The sequence below is a fragment of the Aquila chrysaetos genome, chromosome 2, assembly GCF_900496995.4.
Source record: "Aquila chrysaetos chrysaetos chromosome 2, bAquChr1.4, whole genome shotgun sequence".
NCBI lineage: Eukaryota > Metazoa > Chordata > Aves > Accipitriformes > Accipitridae > Aquila > Aquila chrysaetos.
In genome coordinates, this window is record NC_044005.1 from 75,595,720 (window position 1) to 75,619,555 (window position 23,836).

General features: G+C 37.9%; 1 protein-coding gene across 2 annotated transcripts in view; it reads left to right on the plus strand.

Annotated features, from left to right (window-relative positions):
- The window catches only part of IMPG1 (interphotoreceptor matrix proteoglycan 1), a 66,661-nt gene that overhangs the window by 17,931 nt on the left and 24,894 nt on the right, over nucleotides 1–23,836 (plus strand). For both annotated transcript variants that reach the window (XM_030006032.1, XM_030006041.1), the window contains exons 3-12: nucleotides 661–827; nucleotides 1,041–1,069; nucleotides 3,592–3,659; nucleotides 4,699–4,790; nucleotides 7,822–7,968; nucleotides 11,025–11,083; nucleotides 12,887–12,907; nucleotides 14,298–14,551; nucleotides 15,958–16,034; nucleotides 16,579–17,116. In XM_030006032.1, coding sequence (XP_029861892.1) covers nucleotides 661–827; nucleotides 1,041–1,069; nucleotides 3,592–3,659; nucleotides 4,699–4,790; nucleotides 7,822–7,968; nucleotides 11,025–11,083; nucleotides 12,887–12,907; nucleotides 14,298–14,551; nucleotides 15,958–16,034; nucleotides 16,579–17,116 — 1,452 coding nt within the window. The remainder of the gene's footprint in view (nucleotides 1–660; nucleotides 828–1,040; nucleotides 1,070–3,591; nucleotides 3,660–4,698; nucleotides 4,791–7,821; nucleotides 7,969–11,024; nucleotides 11,084–12,886; nucleotides 12,908–14,297; nucleotides 14,552–15,957; nucleotides 16,035–16,578; nucleotides 17,117–23,836) is intronic.

The following is a 23,836-nucleotide window of genomic DNA, read 5'->3' on the forward strand; positions in this document are numbered from 1 at the left end:
GGTGTTTAAAGAAACATAAAAGCATTTACCTGCTGCAGAATGTCCTTAGGATTTTGAAAAGACTAATTACATTGAAAATTTGGAATATAATCAAATCATTTTAGCCTACTGCATCTAAAAAATACCTTTTTCCATTTAAATATTTTTTTATATGTGTGGGGAGTATCAAAATCTTAAATATGTTCTGTTTAGCTTGTTCTATGCATAGTTAACCATACTAATGTACAAAACCTTGTATACAGTTACAATTACGATTATTCAAGTATGATGACTGCTAGATTATTTTTTTTCTCTACCTCCCTGTTTGCTCTCACTAGAACATCCACTATGTATCTTTGTATGTATGTACCTTTGAGGTGAAGGAAGTGTGCTTTGTGTTTGCTCCTTATTAATGATGATGATGTCGGGCCAAATTAATCTCCCTTTTAAAATGAGGGGAATTAGCAATCCTTAACTCAAAGATTGTTAGTCCTTCAGCATACAGGCAAATAACCGTCAACTCAAAAATATCTAGAAGAACTAAATATCTAAAAATACCTAGAAGATGGACTTGTTTACTAAGTACAGTAAAATGTGTAAATCCCAAATCACTTTAAAAAGGCTTTCATGTTTACTTATTGGTACAAAGCATCTATCCCCAGTCCCTTTCTTCTTACTCAGTCTGCCAGGAAGCTGTGTGGGAAGCCTTTCGTATTTTTCTGGATCGGATTCCTGACACTTCTGAATATCAGAACTGGGTTACTGCCTGCCAGAGGGAAACTTTCTGCATATTTGACATTGGCAAAAACTTCAGCAATTCCCAAGAGCACCTGGAAATAATCCAACGGGTAAGGATTACTGACATTTGTTTAGAAACTGGGGGAGACTTCCAAGTCCCTCCCCATCTGCTTATATAAGGACAAAGTATTGCTCAGGAAGAGGAGGGGGCATGTGTTAGAAGGAAAACATAAAAGTACAGTAAATGAAAGAGCTAACAGGCTTCTGCTCAATGGTTGGATACACCCACTAGTAAAATGCTGTTTTTCTTAATCTTTCCGCAGCGAGTAAAACATAGAACCTTCCAGGAAAGGTAAGTAGCACAAGTAGAACCTTGCCACTTGCTGTTACTGCCTTTTTTGAAAAAGATATGTGTAGATGTGTGTGGATGTGAACAGATACACAGGTAGCACTGTGGTGTATTTGGTGTGTGCTGTGAGAGATGCGTATACTGTATGTATCATAGTACACAGTAATTGAATCACAAATAATGAAGGTGGCCAAATGTCTGAGTTGCCTGTTCACTTTGACACATCACAGAATGTCTTCTTAGACTAATGTGAGCATGAAACCCTGACAGAGACACGGCTTTGTGTTAGACTAGTGTTGATCGGGAGTGTGACAAAAGATTACCCACAATAGCTATAATTCTCAAAAGGATAGTCAGAGACCTTAACAAAAGTTTATTGGGGAGGCTACATTATGCAATAATATGAAAACCCTATGCCCTTACTTTAGCTTTCCCCTGTATTTTTAGATGTCATGATACTGTTAGCTAACGTGATGCTTTATTCCATAAACTCTTCGAAAAAAGTATGCTCCTGGCAATGCTCAGAAGTCTGAGAATGGCAGGATTAAAGTTACAATACTGAACTCTGTCTCTCTGCATATAAATACTATAGTACAGCCTGACAAATCATTGTCCACAGTTTCTCTGATTAATGTATTATTTTTTCCTTCAAATTTTCTTAGATTTTCAGGTGTAGCAAATAATCTTTTCCATTCATAAGTTATACTGTCTCATGATCACAGAGATCTTATGTATCTTTATTCATTATGATATGGGAACTTGAGTGTTCTTCTTTCTCAGAAATGTATTTTTAATAATGTAGGGCCTAATTAAACTCTCCTGGAAGTCCAAAGGGAGGTCTTTTCACTCAGTCTAGTGCAAACAGCAGCAGCAAGGCAATAAGTGAAGGGGCTGATCTCAGGGTTCTTATGCTCTATGCGAACAGTATGGTTTTCCCTAGACAGAATGTGAAGTAAATTCTATTAAATTACTCATATTGTACCTGGAAATAGAGGCAGCCGTGGTTATACATTGTTGAAATTCATCTTTACTTCTGTGTGGTTTGGGAAACATTTTGTATCTTCTGTAGATGCCATGTAGAGAGATCAGTCTCCAGTTAAAGACGCAACACAAATTGTGAAAGCATTACAAATAGTACTTTAGTTCTCACCACATGAGATATCCAGAGGATGTGGTAAACCAGGAGTTGTTCATGTTCTTTGCTTCTGTTATTAAACATCTAGGTTGGTCCTGTATAGAAATGCAGCCCAGCCATCTTTTCTGTCTATGCTACAAGATTCATGTTGTCTCCATTACCACCACACTATGCATTTGCACTGCCCTTAGTTCTTTCACTCATATCAGTTTTCACAAACACTCCACCTGTGTGCGCTGCCTTAACAATAGCTATTTCCATAGAAATTTGGAGGAATTCTATCCTCATTTATTTCCATGATAGGTCTTTTTATTTTATGCTGTGGTTTTTTCCACACTCCACTTAGAGCCCAAAACAACTGAAATTCTTCACCCCTCAATTTCAGGAAAGAAAATCTCAAAATGTCACTTAGAAGATTCTTATCTATGAATCTAAATGTTTCCAAAAGCTATGAATGAATAAAAATTTGGGTTTAGAGCAGAAATTATTCTATAGCCATAACTGCAGGAACCTTGAACACATCTTTTATAAAGTGTACTTATATATACATACCACTTCTGCTTTTCAGGCAAGTTAACAGTTGCAGTTACAAAATTTATTCATCAGCACATGACTGTAAAACTTACAACAGAAAATAATATCAACAATACAAAAACAAATTCTGTGATGCAAGACAGACAATCTGTGCATCACACCCACCATATTCTTACTGGAGTTTTCAGCTGTCTGCCATGGGGACCATGGTAGCCGTTAACCCATTAATATTACATCCAGATCCAAACATAAACATTCCTACAATTCATAATAATCTTGATCCAGGAATCTGATTTGAAACTATCATTAGTTGGAAGCGTCCTTATGATATTAAAATGCAGGGTGACAACTGAAAAATAAGACCACCCATTCTCTTCTCACACCAAACCATATGAAACACCCTTTGAACCATGAAATGTCCACTGGCTGTAAAATTAGAAGGAACCCAAAGCCCAAAGCCCTCACTCACAAAGCAGACCCTGTGCACTGATTTAATCTCTGTGGCTCCATCCCTCTAATTGCTTGGAGAATATCAGTCATGAAACCTCATGAGCAGATTCCTGGCAGGATTGGTAGTCCTTGGTGGAGGAATATGTCAAATCAGTATTTTTGTTCATTGCAAGAGCAAATACCGTATTGAAGGAGAGGAAAGGGAATATATAAACTGTTGAATATAAAATATGATCTACTGTTCCATTGCCTGTTTAACCAGCTTGTCAAATATTCCGTTAGAAATAACTTCTCTCATTTAAAGCACACTTAGTACTGGGGTAATTTCTACTTTTTTTTTTACACTTTTGCCATTGCCGGTACAGCATGCTGATCATTAAATCACTCATTTCTATTTGATTGATAGGAAAGATGAAATATCCACAGAGAAAACAGGTGGCAAAAAGCAGGAAGACATTTCTTCCATTTCTACAGGTAAAATCAAATCTGCTTGCTGTGCATCTGCCCATTAAATAGAATTGCTAAAACCAGTGATTCATAGATCTTAGAAAGCTGTAATTTAATGAATGCAGTAGAAGCATGACAAGTTCAGTGAAGTACAATGAAAATGCATTAGCAAAATAATCTATAAGAAGCATTTTTTTATTTCTTTACAGCATGTCTGCTACTCAAATGTAGCATTCCAGGTTTGTTTCACAGTCTTTAAATGCATATGTTTTCCTAGTTTCACCTGTAGAGAATAGAGCTAATTTTGCTTCAGTTATAAAACAACATTTAGAGTGTCAGCTGCTGCATTTTGTTAGACAAAATAAGTGAGCAGATGAAAATAAAGAATGACTTTAGCCAGAAAGTGATGCCAAGATGTTAATTTGAGCAGATTATTCCAGTAAGACCTATATCAACACTGTTGTGTACTACAGTTCTTTAATGCTAGAAATTTATGCAGTAATAAAGATCTGTAAATCTGAGCATTTTGGTTCAAGGAGGAAACATCCTGCACACATATTTTTATGAGGGCCAAATATGACAGAATCTTATTGACAGCAACTTCCAGCATGGTAATTTTGCTTCTAGCTGGAAAACTGTCAAAGCCTCTTGTTACTTTAAATTGAGCCCTAAAGAAAGATGGCTATCATAGAGACAAAGATCTCAAATGTCAAAATCAAGGTTAGACATTTGGTGATATATAAGGCAGTATGACAGGAAATTATCAAATCTTATTTAATTCACACAATTTCATTGATGCATAGTCAGTGCCATTTTTGCCTTCAGTCACAGACATGCAACGCTACTGATGTTTTGACTTGGAAAGAAAGGCCGTCTATTGTATAAAAAGTAGCAGCTTTACCCATGCCATAAGTCATGACCACCTTTCACTGGCGCAGGCTTACGCTCAAACACACCCTCCATAAGGAAAGCTTCTCCAGTGAGCTGACACCTGTCCAACAGAGAAAGGGGAAGATTTTTGATGTGCAAACCTGTTCTTGCCTGATTTTACTTTAAACCCCTCCAGGCTCCCCTGGCACATCCTTCTCTCCATATGCACCAGTACCTAACGGCACACTGCTCAACGAAATTGTTAACGACACGAAGACTCCTGTGAAGGTGAGGGCAGCCTATTTTCCTATCCCACTTTTTCACTCACGTCTTCTTTTTGAGCTCAGCTAGCAGAAAAGAGGGGGAAGCCTTATAAACACTTAGTGCTTATAAACCGTGAGTGTTCCCCTCTGTTACTGCTAGTAGGACCAAAGGGTTTTATTAGCATCTGTTTTGTACTGGAATAGTGCGTGATGTTTCTTGCGTACGCGGTAGAAGGTATAAAAATACGGCAACCAGCTTTTAGGCAGAGTCTGTATTCTTTTAACGAGGGGCCCATTGCCCATTTTGCGCCATTTTGTCACCTTGTTCTTCATTAAATAATGTAAAAATGCATACCTTCTGAGCTTTCCACAACGCAGGGGATAGGACTGGACCTTCTTGCCTTTTTCTTGCCAGCCAGCCAGCTGTCAAAGCGGGGGATCTCTGCTGGCGTCTCCTCAGAGCAGCCATGCAGCGTGGCACGGGGGGCTACCCCCTCCCTCCACAGGTCTACAGCAGCTACCGCAGGCCACGGGTGATGTCTGAGGGAGGCGTGGGGGTCGTAGGAGGGGCTGTTATTTTTCCCTGTCCTGGCTGCTGTGCCTGGGGGTGGCAGGGAGGCGGCCCTGGTCTCGGCAGAGCTGTGTGGCTTCAGGGAACCTTCCAGAACCTCCCTCTGGAGAGAGACCAAGGCCTCGCCAGGGCCCGAGGCCTCGCCAGGGCGGACCCCTCTGCTGAGGGAGCCCCGGGTGGGAGCCGGCCCCTTGCCTTTCCCCTCTGCTTTGCTCTGAGATTTTTTTTCAATTTCTAAAAAGTTTGCCCTTCTAGAGCAGCTCCTCGAAAAGCCCCTCTGGGATTTTGGGGTTGTTTGTGCATACCGGCTGTAGGAAGAGGCTCATGCTGCTTCCTCCCCGCTTGGGTGAACTCAAGGTCTCCGTGCTGCCGCCGCCAAGAGTTTGAGGGCAGAAACGCTGGCCGAAGCCTCGCCCATCACAGCCCTGCCAAATCGCCGCCATTCTCCATCCCGCCACTGCAAGCTTCTCAGCTCCGGCACAGGAATTGCACCGGAGTGATTCCAGATAAACGCTGGTTTTACTGTCTGAAATGATAACATCCTTAGGGTCTAAGAAAGCAAAATAATCTTAATATTCTCGACTGCGTATCACCTACCTTTATCACAGCTGTTGGAGTGAAAGAGCAAATAGAATATGAGGAAAAAAATGTTTTAAAATCATTTATTTGTGATGTTTGACATGTACCGGGAGATTGGCATTAACCAGTTCCTCCATGTTATAGGTCTCCTCATTCTTTCTCGGCCCAGTCCTTTGTGACTAGCTCCTTAAAGGCTGGCTCCTCAAAAGTCATAGGGCAGCTATATAGAAAGTGCATATTCCTTAAACTTCTGTTTATATGATAGAACATTACAGAATGCTCTTTCTCTAACTGATGAGCCATATTTTTATATACAACACAAAACATACATTCCTCTAAAACTGAGGCATCCTAAGGAATGACTTAGCAGAGCTGAGTTACACAGAAGCAAAGGGTGCAGAAAATGTCCTCTCCCGTTTCACTCATTCTTTATTATATTAACCTCTTATTTTCTCTCGTATCCCCTGACACACCATAACTGCACATATTTCTTGTTCTGCTTTTTCTTGGAAGCTATCAAAACCTAGGTGTTATGTATGGGACAGAAGTCTCTGGCAGCCTTGTGCCAACCCACCTGGCAGCAGAAGTGGAAACCCCACCTCTCTGTGGGATTCAGGCTGATGAGCTTGCTGCTCTTTTGGGCCAGTTTCTTCTGGATTATTGTCTTGCTCTTGTTGTGTTTGTTTTTTTATCCAAGGTATAAAAAGCCTGGCTGAGAGTAGAATTGTCCTTGAGCAAATGAAAATATAAAAAAGTGTTTAAAGAATACAGAGTATGTAAATATTGCTAATAAGTATAAACATGAAATGTATATGCAGTACATGCAGTAAAGAAAAACTTGTTTTGTGTTCCAAGACCTTCATATTTTTAACAGGCAAACTTTATAGCACCCTGACAGGTTTTATTCAGAAAAAAACAAAAGGCTTTTTTGTGTAATAAAATACATTAGCGGTGGAACGCAGGGATGGTATCTGTTAAGATTAGTAACCAGATTTGTGAAGAAGGACTGAGAGATGGGCAGAAGGGAGGAGTTTCCTGGCTGGCCTCTCTGCATGACCTCTTCAGGTACTTGCATTCTAAGACTTGAAATTTGAAGCTCAGCTCTGTTTGTGAGTAAGGAACAAGAGATACCTTCTGATCTTAAAATTACCAAATGTGTAACTATATCTAGGATGAGTTAGGAAATCTTTCTGAATGGGCCCATAGTGGTTTTCCTCTTTGTGACCAGCACATTATAGCTTACAAATTAATTGGCTTTTGGAGTTTAACATTATTAAAGGGAAAAAATAGTAAGTGTAGGCCACAACTGCAAATAGTGTCGAGAAACAGCAAACAAAGAGTACATTTAATAGCAGTAAAGTCAACTGCACAGGGAAGTTGTAACACAGGTAGGGCTAATTCTACTTCATTATCAAGAAAAACCAAATGCAAATGTCTGAACATGAAACAGTAACAGAGAGTCTGGCAGTCTGCTCTGGTTGACCATGGGTTTTCTGAGGGTAGGATACCAACTAGCTTTGAGCATTTGCTTGTCACTCTCCTTGATGTCACACGTTCCTCCAAAGTGGCAAGTAAAGCTATATGACTTTAATGATGATGGAAATAAGAAGACTTGGTAACACTCTCTGTGCAAGAAAAGGTTTGATTCTCTTTATCACCTTCATTTATGCATATCAAAGGCAACTCTCAAGTCACAGTAATAGAATAGAACCCTGTTTGCAAAGGCAGAAGAATTAAGCCAACAGATGTGGCTAGGAACCCTTGCCTTTTGTAGGATATGGTTCAGAAAGCTATTCTGGGGACGAGCTTAAAAGGAAACCCTTCTACCTATTAAATACTGAAATGTGGAGGAAAAAATCACTTCATTTTATTTGTCCCCTTTTTTGCCTCTCCTCTTCTTTTCCAGGAGCTGGGAACAAACACAGTCCCAGAACTGCCTGTGGAGCAAATGGTAGAATTCAGTGTCACTCTCACTGATCAGGAGTACACAGCTGAACTTAATGATCCCAACTCCCCACAGTACCGACAACTAGCTGCCAAATTTCAGCTACAGGTAAGGAGGCTGAGTGAATGCCAAAATGTTGGCTTTGTACCTTGGCTGAGATTCATACTATGAAACTACCTTTACCATGAAACAGAATTAGAATCTACTGCCCTCACTTGAAATAGATAACTCCTGTTGCCTCAAGATGTTCAGTTTTCCTTCATGTATAGTCAGCTTTTCCCCTTGTTTAGGCCATCTGTTCAGCCACCAACCTAAAAAGCCAACGTCTTTTGTCAGCAGCAGAGCCTCAGATAACTAATGAACAGAGTAACTTTAGGAATATCATTCGGGCTTAATCAGGAATTCATGAACAGTACTTTGTCATAATTTAATTTCTACAATAAACCTAATGAGAAATGTAATATAAATGTTAAAGTAATTAGCTACTGTTGTCTGAACTATTCTTCAAAGGACTTCCAGACATTTTGTTGCACATTACCATAGTTTCTGTAAGAACTGGAACATCTGTGGTGTTTCCATATAATTAATAATATTAACTGAATGTTCAACTATCAATTTAACAGATAGCAGTTAATGACTTGAGGTTCCCAAAAGGTTTTCTTAGTAAAATTAACTAAAGCTTCTCATCAGTTTCATGAGCATTCCTTAGTGCAAGCTATTTCACTATCCTGGTTCAGTTTCAGATATGCATAGAAAAATGGTGAAGGATGTGTTAGCAGAGCTGATAAAAAGTAGCTTCTCTGGAGAGTTCCAGTATTATCCTCAAACAGAACTGCCTGCAGACTTTGTTTACTACACATACAATGATGTAATTCAGCAATCTGACTTTTAAGTTATTTCATTAATTGGAGGGGGAGAAATGCAAAGTTTCTTGATTGTTAAATTATTTTCCATTGTCATCAAATTTTATCTGTCACTTTAAAGAGTCCAAAGCTGTTCTTGACATGCAATGTTGAATAGAAAATTCAAAAGTAGTACAGCACCATGAAATACACCTGACATTCTATCACACAGATAGGTCATGGCGAAGGCAGAGGGCAACCTTGATACAAGACAGTTTTACAAGTGTACACAAAGAGTGAGAGTGAGGAGGTTGGATTCAGAATTAAAACCTCACCCAGCTACATAAGCTCCTGTACAAATTCAAGAGAAGCTTTTGTGAAGGTTGAGGCCGTGGAGTTCCAAGCTCAGTTTCTAATTCATTCCAGGACATGTCAAGAGGGAAGAGTTACGGCAGACATTACAGTGCAGATGTTCAGAAGTACATCTGTATACCACAACATACATTTAAAATCACATGAGAAACAGAATACAGATTCAGATGCTTATGCTACTCAGTAAATGGAGATTCATTTGGGAAAAGTAGGAAATAGGAAGCTACATATGTGCATACAGTTAAAAGAAAACATCAACTTCATTATGATATAAAGAGAACCAAGAAGAGACTGAACAGAGCCCTTGCCAACAGTTAGCTGGCAGAACATGGCTAAAAGGGGATTCAGTCACCTAAACATGGATATCTGATGCCATTTCAGGTGCCCCAGGTTATCGAATACATCTGCAAGGGCCTCTCAAATATGAGAGAGCTGCACCATTTTGAACCAGCAACTGAGCAGAAGATGACCTTAAGGCATCTAAAATGATAGTGCTTGCTTAAATTTGGGAAAATTAATTGCATCCTACTGATTTAGGCCCTTAATCTCTGTTACTTTAAGTAAGAATTAGTCACATGAATAACATTTAAAATCTTCCCACAGTCTAATTGGTACTTCTGCCCCACTTTTACTAAGTCAGACCAAACTCAAAATGAAGTATTTACCTCAGCTGCTTTCCTACTGTCCTCTTGCGAGAGATGGGCAAGGGGAGTGTAGATGACAGGCCATTTTCTGCACTAGACGTTATCTTCTTTTCTGTTTACTGCAATGAAAAAGATATCTAGGCTTATACAGTGTGGCTGATACCTGGTATTGTGGTAACATACTGATCTTCTGCTACTTCTTCTTCACTTAACCTACATTAGAGATGCAGAGAAAGCTGTGGGTCTGACCACCCATTCCCTACCAGTTCTGACAAACTCTCACACGTAAATGAATGAGTTTTAAATGTATGCTGGGTTTGTACAGAACCATATAGCTAAGGTAGAGGAAAGATTGCCACATTAGTTCACATCCTTTTTAAGTGACATGCTGAATTAAAAGGACCTCATTCCTCAAAAGGATTTTTCACTTCTTTTCAAGTGCTCAATTCCCTCAACTCCACAGGCTTTGCTTGCAGATGAAAGGCTTAGACGATGGGTTGCCTGGTACTTAACAGGACCAGGAAGTGAATCAGAAAGGAACTGTGGAACTGTGTGTTTAAAAAAACCTTTACTCTGACATAGTAGATGTACATAAAATATTTCATTTGACTTAGCTGCATAAATGTTGCTACAATTGAAAAAGACCAAAAGATCAATCAGCTGGATCTCAAAACATTGTTAATTCTTGAGGTGCTGATAAAAACGCTTATCATCGTAAAGCCTGAAAAATGTATACAGAATTCACCTTTTCTGCTCATTGTTTATTCTTCATATTGTCTCTTCTATTCAAAACCATGTACAATTGTTTACATTAGAATTAAAAATATATGAAGTTATTCTATTTGTACAACACAGTTAAAACTGTTTAATTTATAAATGATTTGTCAAATAACCTAAATTCATCTGCATTTGTTTAATATTTCTAAAATATTAACAATTTACAGTAAGGTAACTTGAATCACAAAATTATTCATGAACCAAAACTACTGAAAATGAGAAAACCATTTGATTCATGTTGTTTGACTTGCTCTATTATGAACTAGATAACCACTGATTTACATAATTACATTACTAAAAAAAGCTATATTTTGTACTTCATTTTGCCTATTAACAGGTAGTACAGGCATCATACACAAACCAAATATAGTGTTTAAGTTGAGCAATGATGATACCACAAAGAGGGCAGTTGAGACTGTTCCCTAAAGCTCTTTCTTAAATATGAAAAACACTGTCTAGGTAGTCAACCTGTGCTTGCTTTTTAGTGGTAGAACTTACACTGAATTAATGATTTTATGGTTTTCTACAGATGCAGAAAATATTCGAGAAACTTCCAGGATTCAAAGAAATCCGCGTATTAGGATTTAAGTAAGTAAGAAAATGGGACTCATTTTTCTATTGGCTACTAGGGTTCTCCTCTTCCTTCTTTCCCTCCAACATGAAGAGACCTATATAATAGTGGGGTGTGTATTGCTATAAACAGAAAATAGTTTTCTGGGAACAACACAGAGTCAATATGGAGAGAAGTGCAAACACATCCTAAGTGAGACTATGTGGGTTTGAATTACTAAATAGAAGTAGCTCTGATTCCCTGAGGGGTAAAGTAATCAATAAATCCTTTGAAATTGTTTGCTAGCAACATTGTATTAAGGACTTTCTTAAATGACAAGGTAAAGAGAGTTAGGAGTATGATTATTTAGGTGGCTACTTTTTTGTGTGTGAGTCCTGTGCCCTTCATAGATCACAATGAATGTGCCTTGGCAAGAGAAGGTTGCAGGAGGATACATGTTCATGCATATAAAACTTTTCCAATAGGTGTCTCCCAGGTGTTTCAAATGATTAAAAATATTTCTTTTTTCAATAAATTTGTGTTCTCTCTTGCCATTTCTTTTAGTTTTAGCTTCCTTGTATGTTTATGGCTAATACAAGCTACTGTGTATTTTTTCAGTAGAGAATCTACAGGGGATGGGGGAATCAAAAAACGAGTATTTGATATGCTTATGCTTTTATAGATAAGAGCACATTATATAAAGAATCGAGGGAAAAACAAATTAGTAACAGTACAAAATAACATAAAATTGAAAGGGAATAAAGAGCAGGAAAAAAAACATAAATTCTTGTGGGCTTATGGCACAGCATCAGGAACATTCAGTCATTCTAGTAATATTTAATACATGTTGAAGAACATTCATATCGCAATGCAATTTTAGACAAGGGCATACCTCTTCCCAGCTTTCCTCTCTGCAAAATTGCTGGGGAAAAGGAGAGAGAAGAGCAAAATAAATAGAGAGAAAAGTAGTTGCTTACCTTTAGATAATGAAAGTAAGAAAACAAAAAGCTGGCTACTGCAGAACAAGCAGAGAAAATCTGTAGTAGCATCTCATAGTTACAACTTGCAATAACTAACCTCTTTCAGTTGCAACTCCATGAGATCTGGGATCCCTTTCTGTTTAGTATCTTGGTCTTAGGAGCTGATATGAAAGTATATTCACCAATGTGGAAGACCAGGATTGCCTCCCATCATCTAGTAATTTAGTTATCTCCTGAGAGTTACAGATCAGCAAAGACAGTGTCGCTGTCCATTCTCCCTTAGCCGTATTGCTACATATAATAGCAGCATTTCCCACGGGGCAATATGGAAGGACAACATTGCAGATATGCTAGAGAATTCATCAGGGAAAATAACAGGGCGTTATTTACAGAAGGTCAACATAGGCCTGTCTTCCAGAGGTAATTAATAGCTCAAGTTACCCCTGTGATTAGGATCTGAGTAGGCACTATGTGTGGTAACAGTAATAGTTGCTACTATTGTCACAGGTGTTCATTGCCACCATAAAGATATAGATTAACAATGACAGTGTTCAAATTGCACCATTTGTAGTGGGAAATAGGAAAGCAGATGTTTCAAACTATCAAGGAAAAGTAAAATTCCTGTTTCCCCACTCAAAACATGGATATTCCCGTTGTTTGGAAGGCAAAAAGTGAAATGATGGAGAGTAGGCTGTCATTTTCACACAGACATAAAAATTATAGACTACACACAGAAGATAAGATAAATTGTCAAAAGATGTTTCTGATGTACAACTGATTGATTTACCAGTATACATGAATCTTTGTTTTTCTTTCTTTTGCAATCCTTTATCCCACCCTTTCTTCTGTGATGAAATGAAGACAGAAGAAGGAGAAAGATGGGTAATTTGTCTGTAATTCATTATGAAGATTAATCATTTTTAGACTATTAGATGTACATAGATACATCAATAAATGTTCTTTATCTTGATGTGACAAAGTGAATTGATTTGTGTTCTGCCTAAGTACAAAATCTGTGATGTAAAGCAGCAAGGACAGCTTTTACCTTAATCTGAAAGGTTCACGTAATCAAATTTTGTCAGGATCTCTCTGAAGGAAAGAAAATTGTTTGACCTAAGAAAATTCACATTCAGATGACAAAAGATCTTTATCAGTCATAAACTGAAAGTAGAAAAAAAATAGGGAAACTTCATATTTAAATTTTCATTTTTGATCTGCTGTTTCCTAGCTGTATTCCCATATACACGTTATCTTCAATAAGTATGTAGAATTTGATTTGTTATCTCCATTATCAGGCCAGATAGAATGGCAAAGAGACCAGTTACTAGCTTGATAAAATGCAGGGAGCTTTTGACTGGCAATACAAACAGCTACAGAGTCTGTTGTTGCATAAAAGTGCTGCTGGGAATGATTTGTCTAGCAGTTCCCAGAATTTCTCTTTTACTTGTAGTTTAAAAGAAAGAATTGTCTAATGCTTTCCCGAATTCTTGCAATGTCATATAAATGTAAATACATAGCACATACTAGATAAAGTGAAATTCCTCTCTCTTCAGTTACTTGATATAACAAAAAGCAACATAGTGGAGTACAAATGTTTTACAATGTACTCATTATTTTTCATTTTCATTAGGTGAATTTAGCATTTATGAAAAGTGATGTATAAGTAGTGGTGAAAATTTGAGACTTCTGTTAAACAAGTACATCTAGGGAGAAGCTATACCCATTCATTTGGACTTGGAAAAGCTAACTCCCATTGTGAATAGTTATTTGCTTGCCACATTAGCTAACTTTCATGCTGTTCTTCAAAAAAGTAAAAAATTGCCCCAGATGTGATAGGATTTTTGCTTATCTGTAGTTTTATGAACTGTCTAATCCCTTTTCATAGGTTCCTGCATAATTAATAGGTGATTATGGCTTCTAGTAATCCCAGCATGCATTTATGACTGTTTGAACTAATAGTCAATGGCTTCAAACTATATTACCAGTTCTACAGGTCTCTGAGTAGTCAGATTAAACTGGATTATGTATAGAACATTTTTATAATTTTCTTCAATATTGGAATTTTTATTAAAAATTATACATAGAAAAAAAAGGGTTAGGTATAGCAAAAGTAATTTGAAGATGACAGTCTCATTAGAAAGAAGTATATTTGCATTATTTTAACAGAATATCTTCTGTTATAGTTGGATATATTTTTGTTTGTTTGTAAAATCGGTTCTCAGCCAGCAACTGATTTTGCTGCACTGGCCATTTTTGCATCTTCCCCTTGCAGATCAAGCAGCACTATAGCACGATATGTGGTAAACTTTGAGAGAGATGGCTCAGAAACCAAAAGCACAGCGGATGACATCTCAACTATTGGATCTAATAAGGTTGAAAATGAAAAAATTCCACTTTCTCCAAAGGAAGAGAGGGAGATATCAGCAACTAAACTGACAGTAACAGACCTTCAGCAACTGGTTGCCATAGCACTCCACGAAGACCAGTCCCTGCCAATGGACCTTGGAACACTTCAGTTTACTGATGGTCAGTAGGCGAGCCGATGCCTAGCACAAGTCTGAACCTTGCCCTTTCAAACTGATGCAAGTTCAGTAAGGTCTCCTTTGCTTCTCTAACAGATTGTTTGCATTTGATGTATCCCATTCTCCTAAGTGTTGCATAGCATCCAATGGATACACAGATCTAAGTTAAATTTTAGAGCAAAATGTGCGTTTATAATATTTTGCACACTAAGACAGATAAAAGGAGAAAAAAAAAAAGAATATTCACAATATCATTTTAATTTCCCAGTATGGACAGTCTCCTTTCTTTAATAAGACAAAAAGTGAAGGCTTTCTCTAATACAAATTTAGCTTTCTGAAAGCTAAGTCTTAATTGTAAGCAAGCCATCTAACCTCCCAGTGAAGTCAGGGAGACAGACACCTTAAAGAGCATTTGATCCTAAGCTAAAATCGGTGGTGTGAAACACAATATAAAGGTGTGTTTTGCTCTCTGAAACACAGAGGGAGTGTAGACGGCAAGCTGGGTGCGAAGACCTCCAGCAGAGGGTTGAAAGGCTGCATCCTGTTTAGTAATCCAGATAATAAATATCGCCTTCTAGTCCATCAACAATTTTTTCAAAGCAACCATAGCCCTAGTTTTGGGGAGGTGGGTTAAAAATGGGCAAAATAATTTAAAATGTTTTTTCATATGTATATTTACCAAAAGAATATTAAAACACACACCAACTTTTAGCTACAGTGTTTCATTTATAAACAAACAGCACCATTTTCTAGAAAAAAAAAAAAAAAAAACCAAAAACTAACACTTTCTGTAAGAATAAAATGTCATATTTTAATGTAGATTGAAAGTCCCAAGAAAAAATTTCATGGATATAGAACACTTTAATAATAGCTATTTTAACTGACTTTTTCCCACTAGTTATTTTTAATAACCAGTTTTACAAAAACAGCTTACATGCAAGTATGTCTAAAGAGGTCCTCTGAGGGGGTGAAAAGAGCAACTGGGCACTAAAGCCAAATCACTGAGAGTGACAATGGTGTGGACTCTGGGTAAGACTGGAAAGAATTTAGGCTTAATGAACGACACAATATAATGAGTCATCATAGCCCATGTGGATTTAACTGAGTGATTCACAGTTCAGCTGATTTTAAGCATTCATCCATGGTTCAGCTCTCTGCAGACCTATCCCATTTATACTAAATAAAGAGTACAAAGAATACTGCATATAAAATTCCTGTTTTCCTTATAATTGCCAGTTTAAATGGAAATTTATGCCTCTTTCTTCTTAACATGGATTTTCTAAAGTATTTTTTTGATGGACAATAGTTTTAATACTGTTTTTTACTAAGTTTATGTGTCTTGACCAGTTTTCAGTATGCCACTGCTTAAATATTGTGCTCACTCTCTCTAATTTTCTTTTTTCCCCCCAGAATCTGTTATACCACCTAGTGATTTTGATAATGATATCCAGGCCATGGTCACTATTCCTCTGGCAGGCCCTGATTTGGTAAGTTAATAATGGTTGTTATATTTATCTATTTCTCCATGAGAAATGAAATTGAACAGCATTAAGATGTACATAAATACACAGAAAAGGGCTCTGTTATGCTGTGCCACAAATACGTATCTGTCTTTTATAAATGCTGTAAGGATGAATGTTGTGTTCTTATACTGCAACAGAGATACTGTTTAGAGCATTTACGGGTGAATATTACTGCTTGATTACCTTTTCCAGTTTTAATTACAAAATAAACTTAATTAAACAAATTAAACAAATTAAACTTTAATTACAAAATAATGTCTTACCAGTTCAGTAGTACATCTTAATGACCGGAGACCAATTGACAGGGATAGTGAAAGTCATCTTTTGACCATTTTTAAAATTACAGGCAATGTGATTAGGATCCCATGCACATGCCAAACATTTTATATATCCCATGATTTCATGCTGAGTTAGCTGTTTGCAAGCACCTGTGACTAAAGATTATTGGCCTTTTTAGCAATGAAAGTTAAACATAATAATGAAAGCTGCTTTTTAAAAACTTTTTCAGGAGGACTCCATGAGTGTGGAACTCCCACTAGGTTACCCCAGCCCAGCAACAGTGGACCGAACAGGAGACATCTTGATCAATGAATTTACAACTGGAATCCCTGTGCTAAGTGGAGACACTGATGCCCCTGAAGACTTTAATAATTTTGTTTCATCTGAACCTGTGTTCCCTACCAAACCCTCCAGAGAACCATTTCAGGACAAATCTCCTCCAGACACAGAAGATATCACTACTGGCCACCAAAGTTTCACAGTGCCTTTTGATGCTCTGGGTAGCACTAGCAGTCCTCCAAAACCAGAGGATTCCTATTTGCCTCCTCCAGCAGATGATTCTGCTAGCAATGACTTAATCACCGATGGCTATGAGTCTCCAATGGAGCAGGCTACCACACTGGCAGTTTATACCACAGGTAGCTTTACTCCGCTTAATTTCCTGCAAGCTGGAGATGAGCATAGTGAAGCTGAGGAGAAGAACGAACTGACTGATATAACAGAACCACCTTTCAAGGAAGCTGATCAAGATAGCCTGTCTGGACAAGGTAAGACACAAAAGATTTTTTTTCCATAAGAGACAGTAGGAAAGATCCAGTTGTTATGACACATAGAGTCATGTATAAGTACAGTAAGCATTCCTTTCAGTTGTGACAGAATTTTTTCTGGACCATCAAAGGTAAAAAATTTACATTTCTGATGCCCACTTCAGGAAAATCCTAATGTACCTGACTTCAAGTTTGTCAAAGAAAAAAACCAAAAACACAACCCAACAACAAATGCCTGAGGATAAGGCACTCTTTGTACAGGATATTATGGTAAAAATTCAAAAGGGCAGAGCAAAAAGACATGTCAGGGAAAAAGAAAAGAGGGAAATCCCAGGCTAACACAAAAAAAAATTGGTATTTAAAACATGGAAGGTAAATTACTTTGGGTTCTACAAACAGATATGGATGATAGCAGCAAGAGTATCAGGAAATAATTTATTCCAAGCAAAGAGTACCATGGCTCAGAAAAGTTTACATATCTACAGGTCTGATGAATGTGAAAAACTTTTAAAAATTTCTGTTTTCCATGTTTGTTTATTCAGTTTTATCCATACAGTAAGCTTTTTCAGAGGCACCCAGATATATGAGAAAAAACACATAATATATCAAAAAAGTGTACACATACATATGTCTGGGTGGAGGAAATGTCTGTATAATTTAGCTTTTAAAATTAAAAATACATTGTAGACATGTTTCCCACAGTTACCAGAAAAGTGTTGACCCTGCAGCTGAAAAAAGCTCAGACAAAGATAGTAGGGTCAGCTTTAGGGCACCAGCAAATTGGGCTTTCCCCTAGAACAGCAAAATGTCAGTAAGGCTGCTGCCTCCATCACCTCCGTCAGTGGTTTGGAAAGCTGTGCTTGACACTGCAGAGAACTATGGTGTGCGGGTAACTGGATTGTGTGGGACAGCAGCCTCCACTGGCAAAGCAGCAAGAGCCATGGTTCCTGCCGTTGCCCTCCATCTGTCCCAGCTCTTTTCTGCTCCCTCTCCTGCTCCCCGACCTGGCCTCACCATCTTAGCGTTAGGTCAATAAACTTTAATTTTACTTACACTTCTAAGAAGCCTGTGCTAGCTGTGTAAGATGCAAGAGGTCGCTACAAACACATGGGAGGAATTAGTTCTTGGATGAATATTCAGGTGTGCTTTGTCTCCAATTTTTGACTGACCCTCTCAACAGAAAAGCAGAGGGCAGGTAAGAACTTCACAGGAATTAGCAGGATTCTCTGAAGTCCCCACGTAGTCTCTAAGCAATACTAAAAAATCTGTGGGGAAAAACAAACAAAAAACCAAATTCAGGGCAAAATTCCCACAATATACATTAGCTTGCATAACCACGCTCAGTGTTTCTGGATCCCCAAGAATGTCATCCTCAAAGCTTGTAAGTTTGCTCCCTGTTTCAGGAGAGCCCCCTGCTCCCATAGGAGGCTCTACTCTGTCCCTTTTCCACCAGCTACCTCGTTGCTCAGTCCTTGGCCTTTCATGTCCCAACCTGCACTCCAGAAGCATCTTGGAGTGAGCATAATGAACCCTCGTCCCCCTTTCAAGATGTTCTTCCTGACCCAGCGTGCCCAGAAACAGCACCCACATGCTGCCCGGCCACGTCCTCTAAGGCCAACAGGCAATGTTTGCATAGCTGATCGGAAACACGCCACTGCATGGTGATAACATCCTTCACAATGGGCCCACACAGCAGAAATATGAGAGGGGGCAATGCCCGTGTAGTGTACTGTCTATAGTATTGTTCTTTCTGGATCCAGTAAATAACAAGATCAGAATTTTAAAGAATGTAAAAGCTGCCACTTGGGATCATACAGTGATCAGCTCTCGACAGGAAAGAGCACAGCATATTCCATAGTCATATTGTTGCACCTGGTAGTTTCTGTACTGAAATAAAAACTTCACATTCTATAGTCTTGCCTTTATACACAGAGTTCTGAAGTGAGAGAGGCAAATACTTTATGATTAGCCCAGTGACTTAAAGATTAGAAAAGCACTTCTTGTACGAATCAATTGTCAAATGTTCCTGAAAATAAAGTTTATGATGAAAAGTGTTAAACACAACTATTTTCAAATGCATGCTGAGAAGTCTTGTAGTGCTACTGATAAAAGCACAGCATACCTTCAAATAACAGTACAGCATACCTTTAAATAACATTCATTATAACTGTGGAAAAGTGTTATATTTGTAGGGGGAAAAAAAGTCATATGCATTTTTCATTCTATTCACTCATTGGGTTAGGGATTTAATGTCATAAAAGAACACATAAAGCCACATATCTATTTTGCAATTTGCTAAATAGCTGAAAAACCTTGTAGCCTAACAGCTCCAAATGACTGAAGAGAAGAAGCAGAGGGTATTTGACTCACCAAAAATGCAGAGCAACTTATGCTGAAGATACTAGTTCCATTCTTTTTCTTCAGATCTAAAACTGTAAAGAATTTGTTTATTGCAATTTATTACAGTTACTGCCTGACTGTTTTTTCAATGGATGTGAGGAAGGATACTGGCCCCAAGGTTCAAGCTTGCTTGATCATTCCCCCGTGACAGTGTAGGACCACAGTTCATTTGACTATTGCACAGGCTGTGATACCTTGGTTCAAAAGGGGGATTTGGTTCTGTGTTTCTAAATGATCCTCAGAGACACTTCATTGCATAGTTTAATGAATTTCAATGTCATCAGGCAAATACCAGGACCAAAGGAAATTTTAGGAAGGATAATACAAATGCAAAGTTCACCATTTACTTACTAACACAGATTTCTTCAACAAATTTTTCTCATATAATTTGAAATTCAGTTAAAAAATACATAAAGGATTTTCTTCTTCCTAAAGCCATTATTGCCTGTGCCCACAGAGCATGGAATTGTTCTTTTAAAGAGATGTGGATCTTCTGTAAGTGCAGGTTTGATCCTGAAAGCACCTGGTATTGACCCTTTAAACACTACTTCAAGAAATTATTTGTTGCACATTTGCTTTTGAACCTGTCAATCTGCAAAACAGAACAAACTGTCTAGAGCTGTAAAAAAAAAGCTTCCCCAAAATAAGGCCCACTGTCTTGTTCCTCCTTGTTGAACACAAGTTATGTCTAAAACAAGCACTAGAATGTAAGAATTCCATCATTATCTCTGCAGCTGAGTAGCAGGAGAAAAATATTTGTTCCCTGTCTCAAAAGAAGGGCTGTCATGTTAGTAATGACACAAAGCTGTAGTTATTATATTTGCTTAGAATCTTATAGTACACAAAATATATCGCATGCTTAATAGAAGAGAGATGTTGAAAATCTATCTTCTGAGTTCTTAAAAGAGTAATTAGTGTATATGCTTTAAAAATTTTTCTCTTTTTATAGCTTTTTTCAATTCTGGTAGTCCTGTGTACAGCATTCCCTGTGTTCTTCTATTTCCCTAGATGTTGCATATTTAATAGGAACTGGTAGAATTTGATATGGAAATTCAGGACTTAACAACATTTATGACAGAAGTTTTATTAAAGTCAACAATATCTATGATATTAATTTTAATATGGCAAGCAGAATTCCTCACTAGCAGGTACGGAATTTTTCACACTTTGTGCCTGGCTGCATCTCATAGCTGCATTTCTTAGTACTCTTTAAAAAAACCCAAACTTTTAACTGTTGCTGGTGTGAAACAGCAGGAACTACTGACAGAGGGTTAGGGTCTAAACAGTTGCCTGCAATTCTACTACATTAATTTCCAGCCATTTCCCCACCCTACGGTCCAGAAGATGGAGCAAATTTTCTTCATCACATGTTTAAAACTTTAAATTCACTCTTCCTTACCATGAAAGGAAGAGCTGGCTACCAGAAATAACATAGTCTGAGATTCATTTAGGTATCCCCATCAGCTATATGTTTCACAGATGGACTTTATTGCATTGGTTATCACATGTGTGCAACTACAGGCTGAACATTACTACAGACTCCTGAACATTGAATGTCCACAACCTATGCCAACTACTTTAATTGTGCTTACCTGAGGTCACTGAGAAAAGCAATAAAAAAAATTCTTTCCCAGCTCCCCAAAAGATAATCAGACTTAGCCTCACACGCACAAATATAAAGGTCTGCATACAACATCTAGGGAAAGAAGAGTAAAAAACAGGTGAGGGACGAGGAGTCGAACTAACAAGAGGTGTCCTTTTAAGCCATACAGGATGGGATTTGTCAGGCTTGGGCAGCCAGTGGGAGGAATGAGCCAGGAGCAGGTGTGATGCTTCTTTCAGTTGGTACTGTGCTCATTCTGGAGCGGTGATGCTGTCCATGGGCAGTAATGAGCAGGCTAGTGAGGATTAGACACTTGCTGGCCAAACGGTGATGGCAGTTACTCCAGCCCTTGAAGTAGCCCAGAACTACTAGGAAGATGCTAAGCTGTCTTTAACGTAAGCCTAGCCTTTTAATTTCAAATTCTGTTTTGAGATTTCACAATAGAATTAAGAGAAAAACCCTGGTACAAATTTCCAGACCTCTTACCGAAAAGTTCTGAAATGCCTGGATCAGATGTCGTGGTTTAAACATTTGACTACTCCAAAAGGTTATTTTTTGCTGTAGCACCTTCAAAATCTAGGTTATTTCCATTTTCCATTTACAACCAGTGCAAAACTGCTTTTTTCTACTGAGATGATACCTGTTCACTGTTCTCTAGCATTCCTCTTTCTTCCTCATATTTTTTTCCCCCTCTGATGAGTTAATTCATCAATATCTCTTCTGTATGGTTAAATTTCTTCTCCCTTTCTTTGCAGTCTTCCTGTGACTCTACCTAAAATAGTATGACCATTCAGAAAGGAAGACACTTGTGTAACATATTAGACAGATTGTTATTTCAAAAACCAAGAAAATTTCAGCAGTAAAACAAATGCAAATAAATGTATTAACAGATAACAGAGTCCCTGAAGTCTACAACAACAATAATGATATACTTTTACTTCCTAAAGAGTAAGAAGAATTTTAATTTGTATTTGTATTAATTGTAGCTACTAATAAATCATACAATCCAGGTAAATGGTTATCCCAAAATCCTGACCATCATGGAGGAAGCATTATTTCTGGAGAAGTTATTCCAGAAGCATAGGACAAAATAAAGCTAGCAGTAAAATACTTCAGCTATTCTGTTGTACTACACCTCAGTCTGACCAGCCTGGATCACCCTCAAGCTCTCAAGAAAGATTCTGAGAGAAGAAGACTCTGCAGGGTGTATCAGAGAGGGGTTTTTTCTGTAAGAAAAAAACACTGATGAGGAGTAGATGGTGGTCACATCTCTGTATGTGTAACTGATAAAAGCCTCATTAATTTCCATGATTGCTCTCATGTTCACACAGTCTTGTTGTGAGTGGTCCTTTTTAACATATTCCTCCTGCCCAACAGTTAATTTGGTTGTATGCTCCTCACTCACTATTTCTAAGCAATTTCTAGAAAAACTCAGTTTTCTGGATGTTTGGGGATTTTTTCTGCCTCTGGTTCATCCCCAGCTGCCTAAGCACCATCTGTGCTTAGCATAGATTTTCTTTTTGGCATAACCAGCCTTGTCATGGAAGAGAAAACCCCATTAATTCTTGCAAGAACCACTGCGGATGTTCCCAGGACTGGAATTCACCTGTTTTTTGTGCCAGGAACGCTCACCAGTTTTTTCACATCGGTGGTTATACAGGGTAAGAACTCCTCTGTTTCTTTACATGTTTTTCTGTTTTTCTTATGTTTTCTTTGACCATAAACTGACAGGATTTTCTCAATGTTCTCCCCCATCAGCTTCTCTCTGTGCCTTTTCACTTGTCGCTCGCCACTTCAGATGTGCAGAGAATGCTTTTCATGGAGGTGCTGCTTCAGTCTGATGCTTGAAGTGAACAGGTAGGTCTAGCTATGTAATTTTCTCAAGCGTTATATATGATATTGATTAGCCTAAAAGTTATCTGTGAATTGAAGATGAGGCTGAATGCAAAAGTTTGAGCAGCCCCATATTAGGATACGTCAGATTTAAGAAAAAGTTCATAGTGTGTTCATTGTTGTGATAAAGTTAAAATTGCATACTCGGAGTACTACAGGTATCTTGAAGAGTCATAAATGTATTATAGTAAGTGATTAGTATATGTCCAAAAATTAATGAAAGCCTGCTGCTCAGCCATCTCCGTGCTGGGAACAGCAGGAGCAACCTGAATAGAACAAAACCTGCATCACGTCTTCAAAACGTACTTAAGAAAGTTAAAATGAAATGACTAATCCAAGCAAAAAGGTACAAGAGAAACAGAGTACTATCTATTTTCCCCATTTAACACATCACTTTTTTAAATTATTAAGGTATCCAATCACTTCAGTTCAGTTTTACTTTAAGGTTAAGCTTTGCTTCCTTCAAATATGATTTCTTATTCATGCCCCCCCAAATAGGCAATATAAATGCATGCTAACCAAAATAAGTGAAACTTTACTTTATATGCAATTGGTAATTCAAATGACTCATTGAAATTACTGTGTGAAGTACAGAAAACAATTTATATTTCTGCTAAGAAAATTTGCTTATCCAAAGGCAAATCTTCTGAGCCACTTGTACAGTGGAAAAATGTAACACTTCATTTTCCACCTATATAGATAGCAGGAAGATATACCTCCGTGTTTTGCCACTTGTTCACTCATACTTTTTACTCTTAAGTCTCTTCCGCAGACACAGGCACACATTGCTGTCCCATTGTTTCCACATGTGGACATCTGGACCA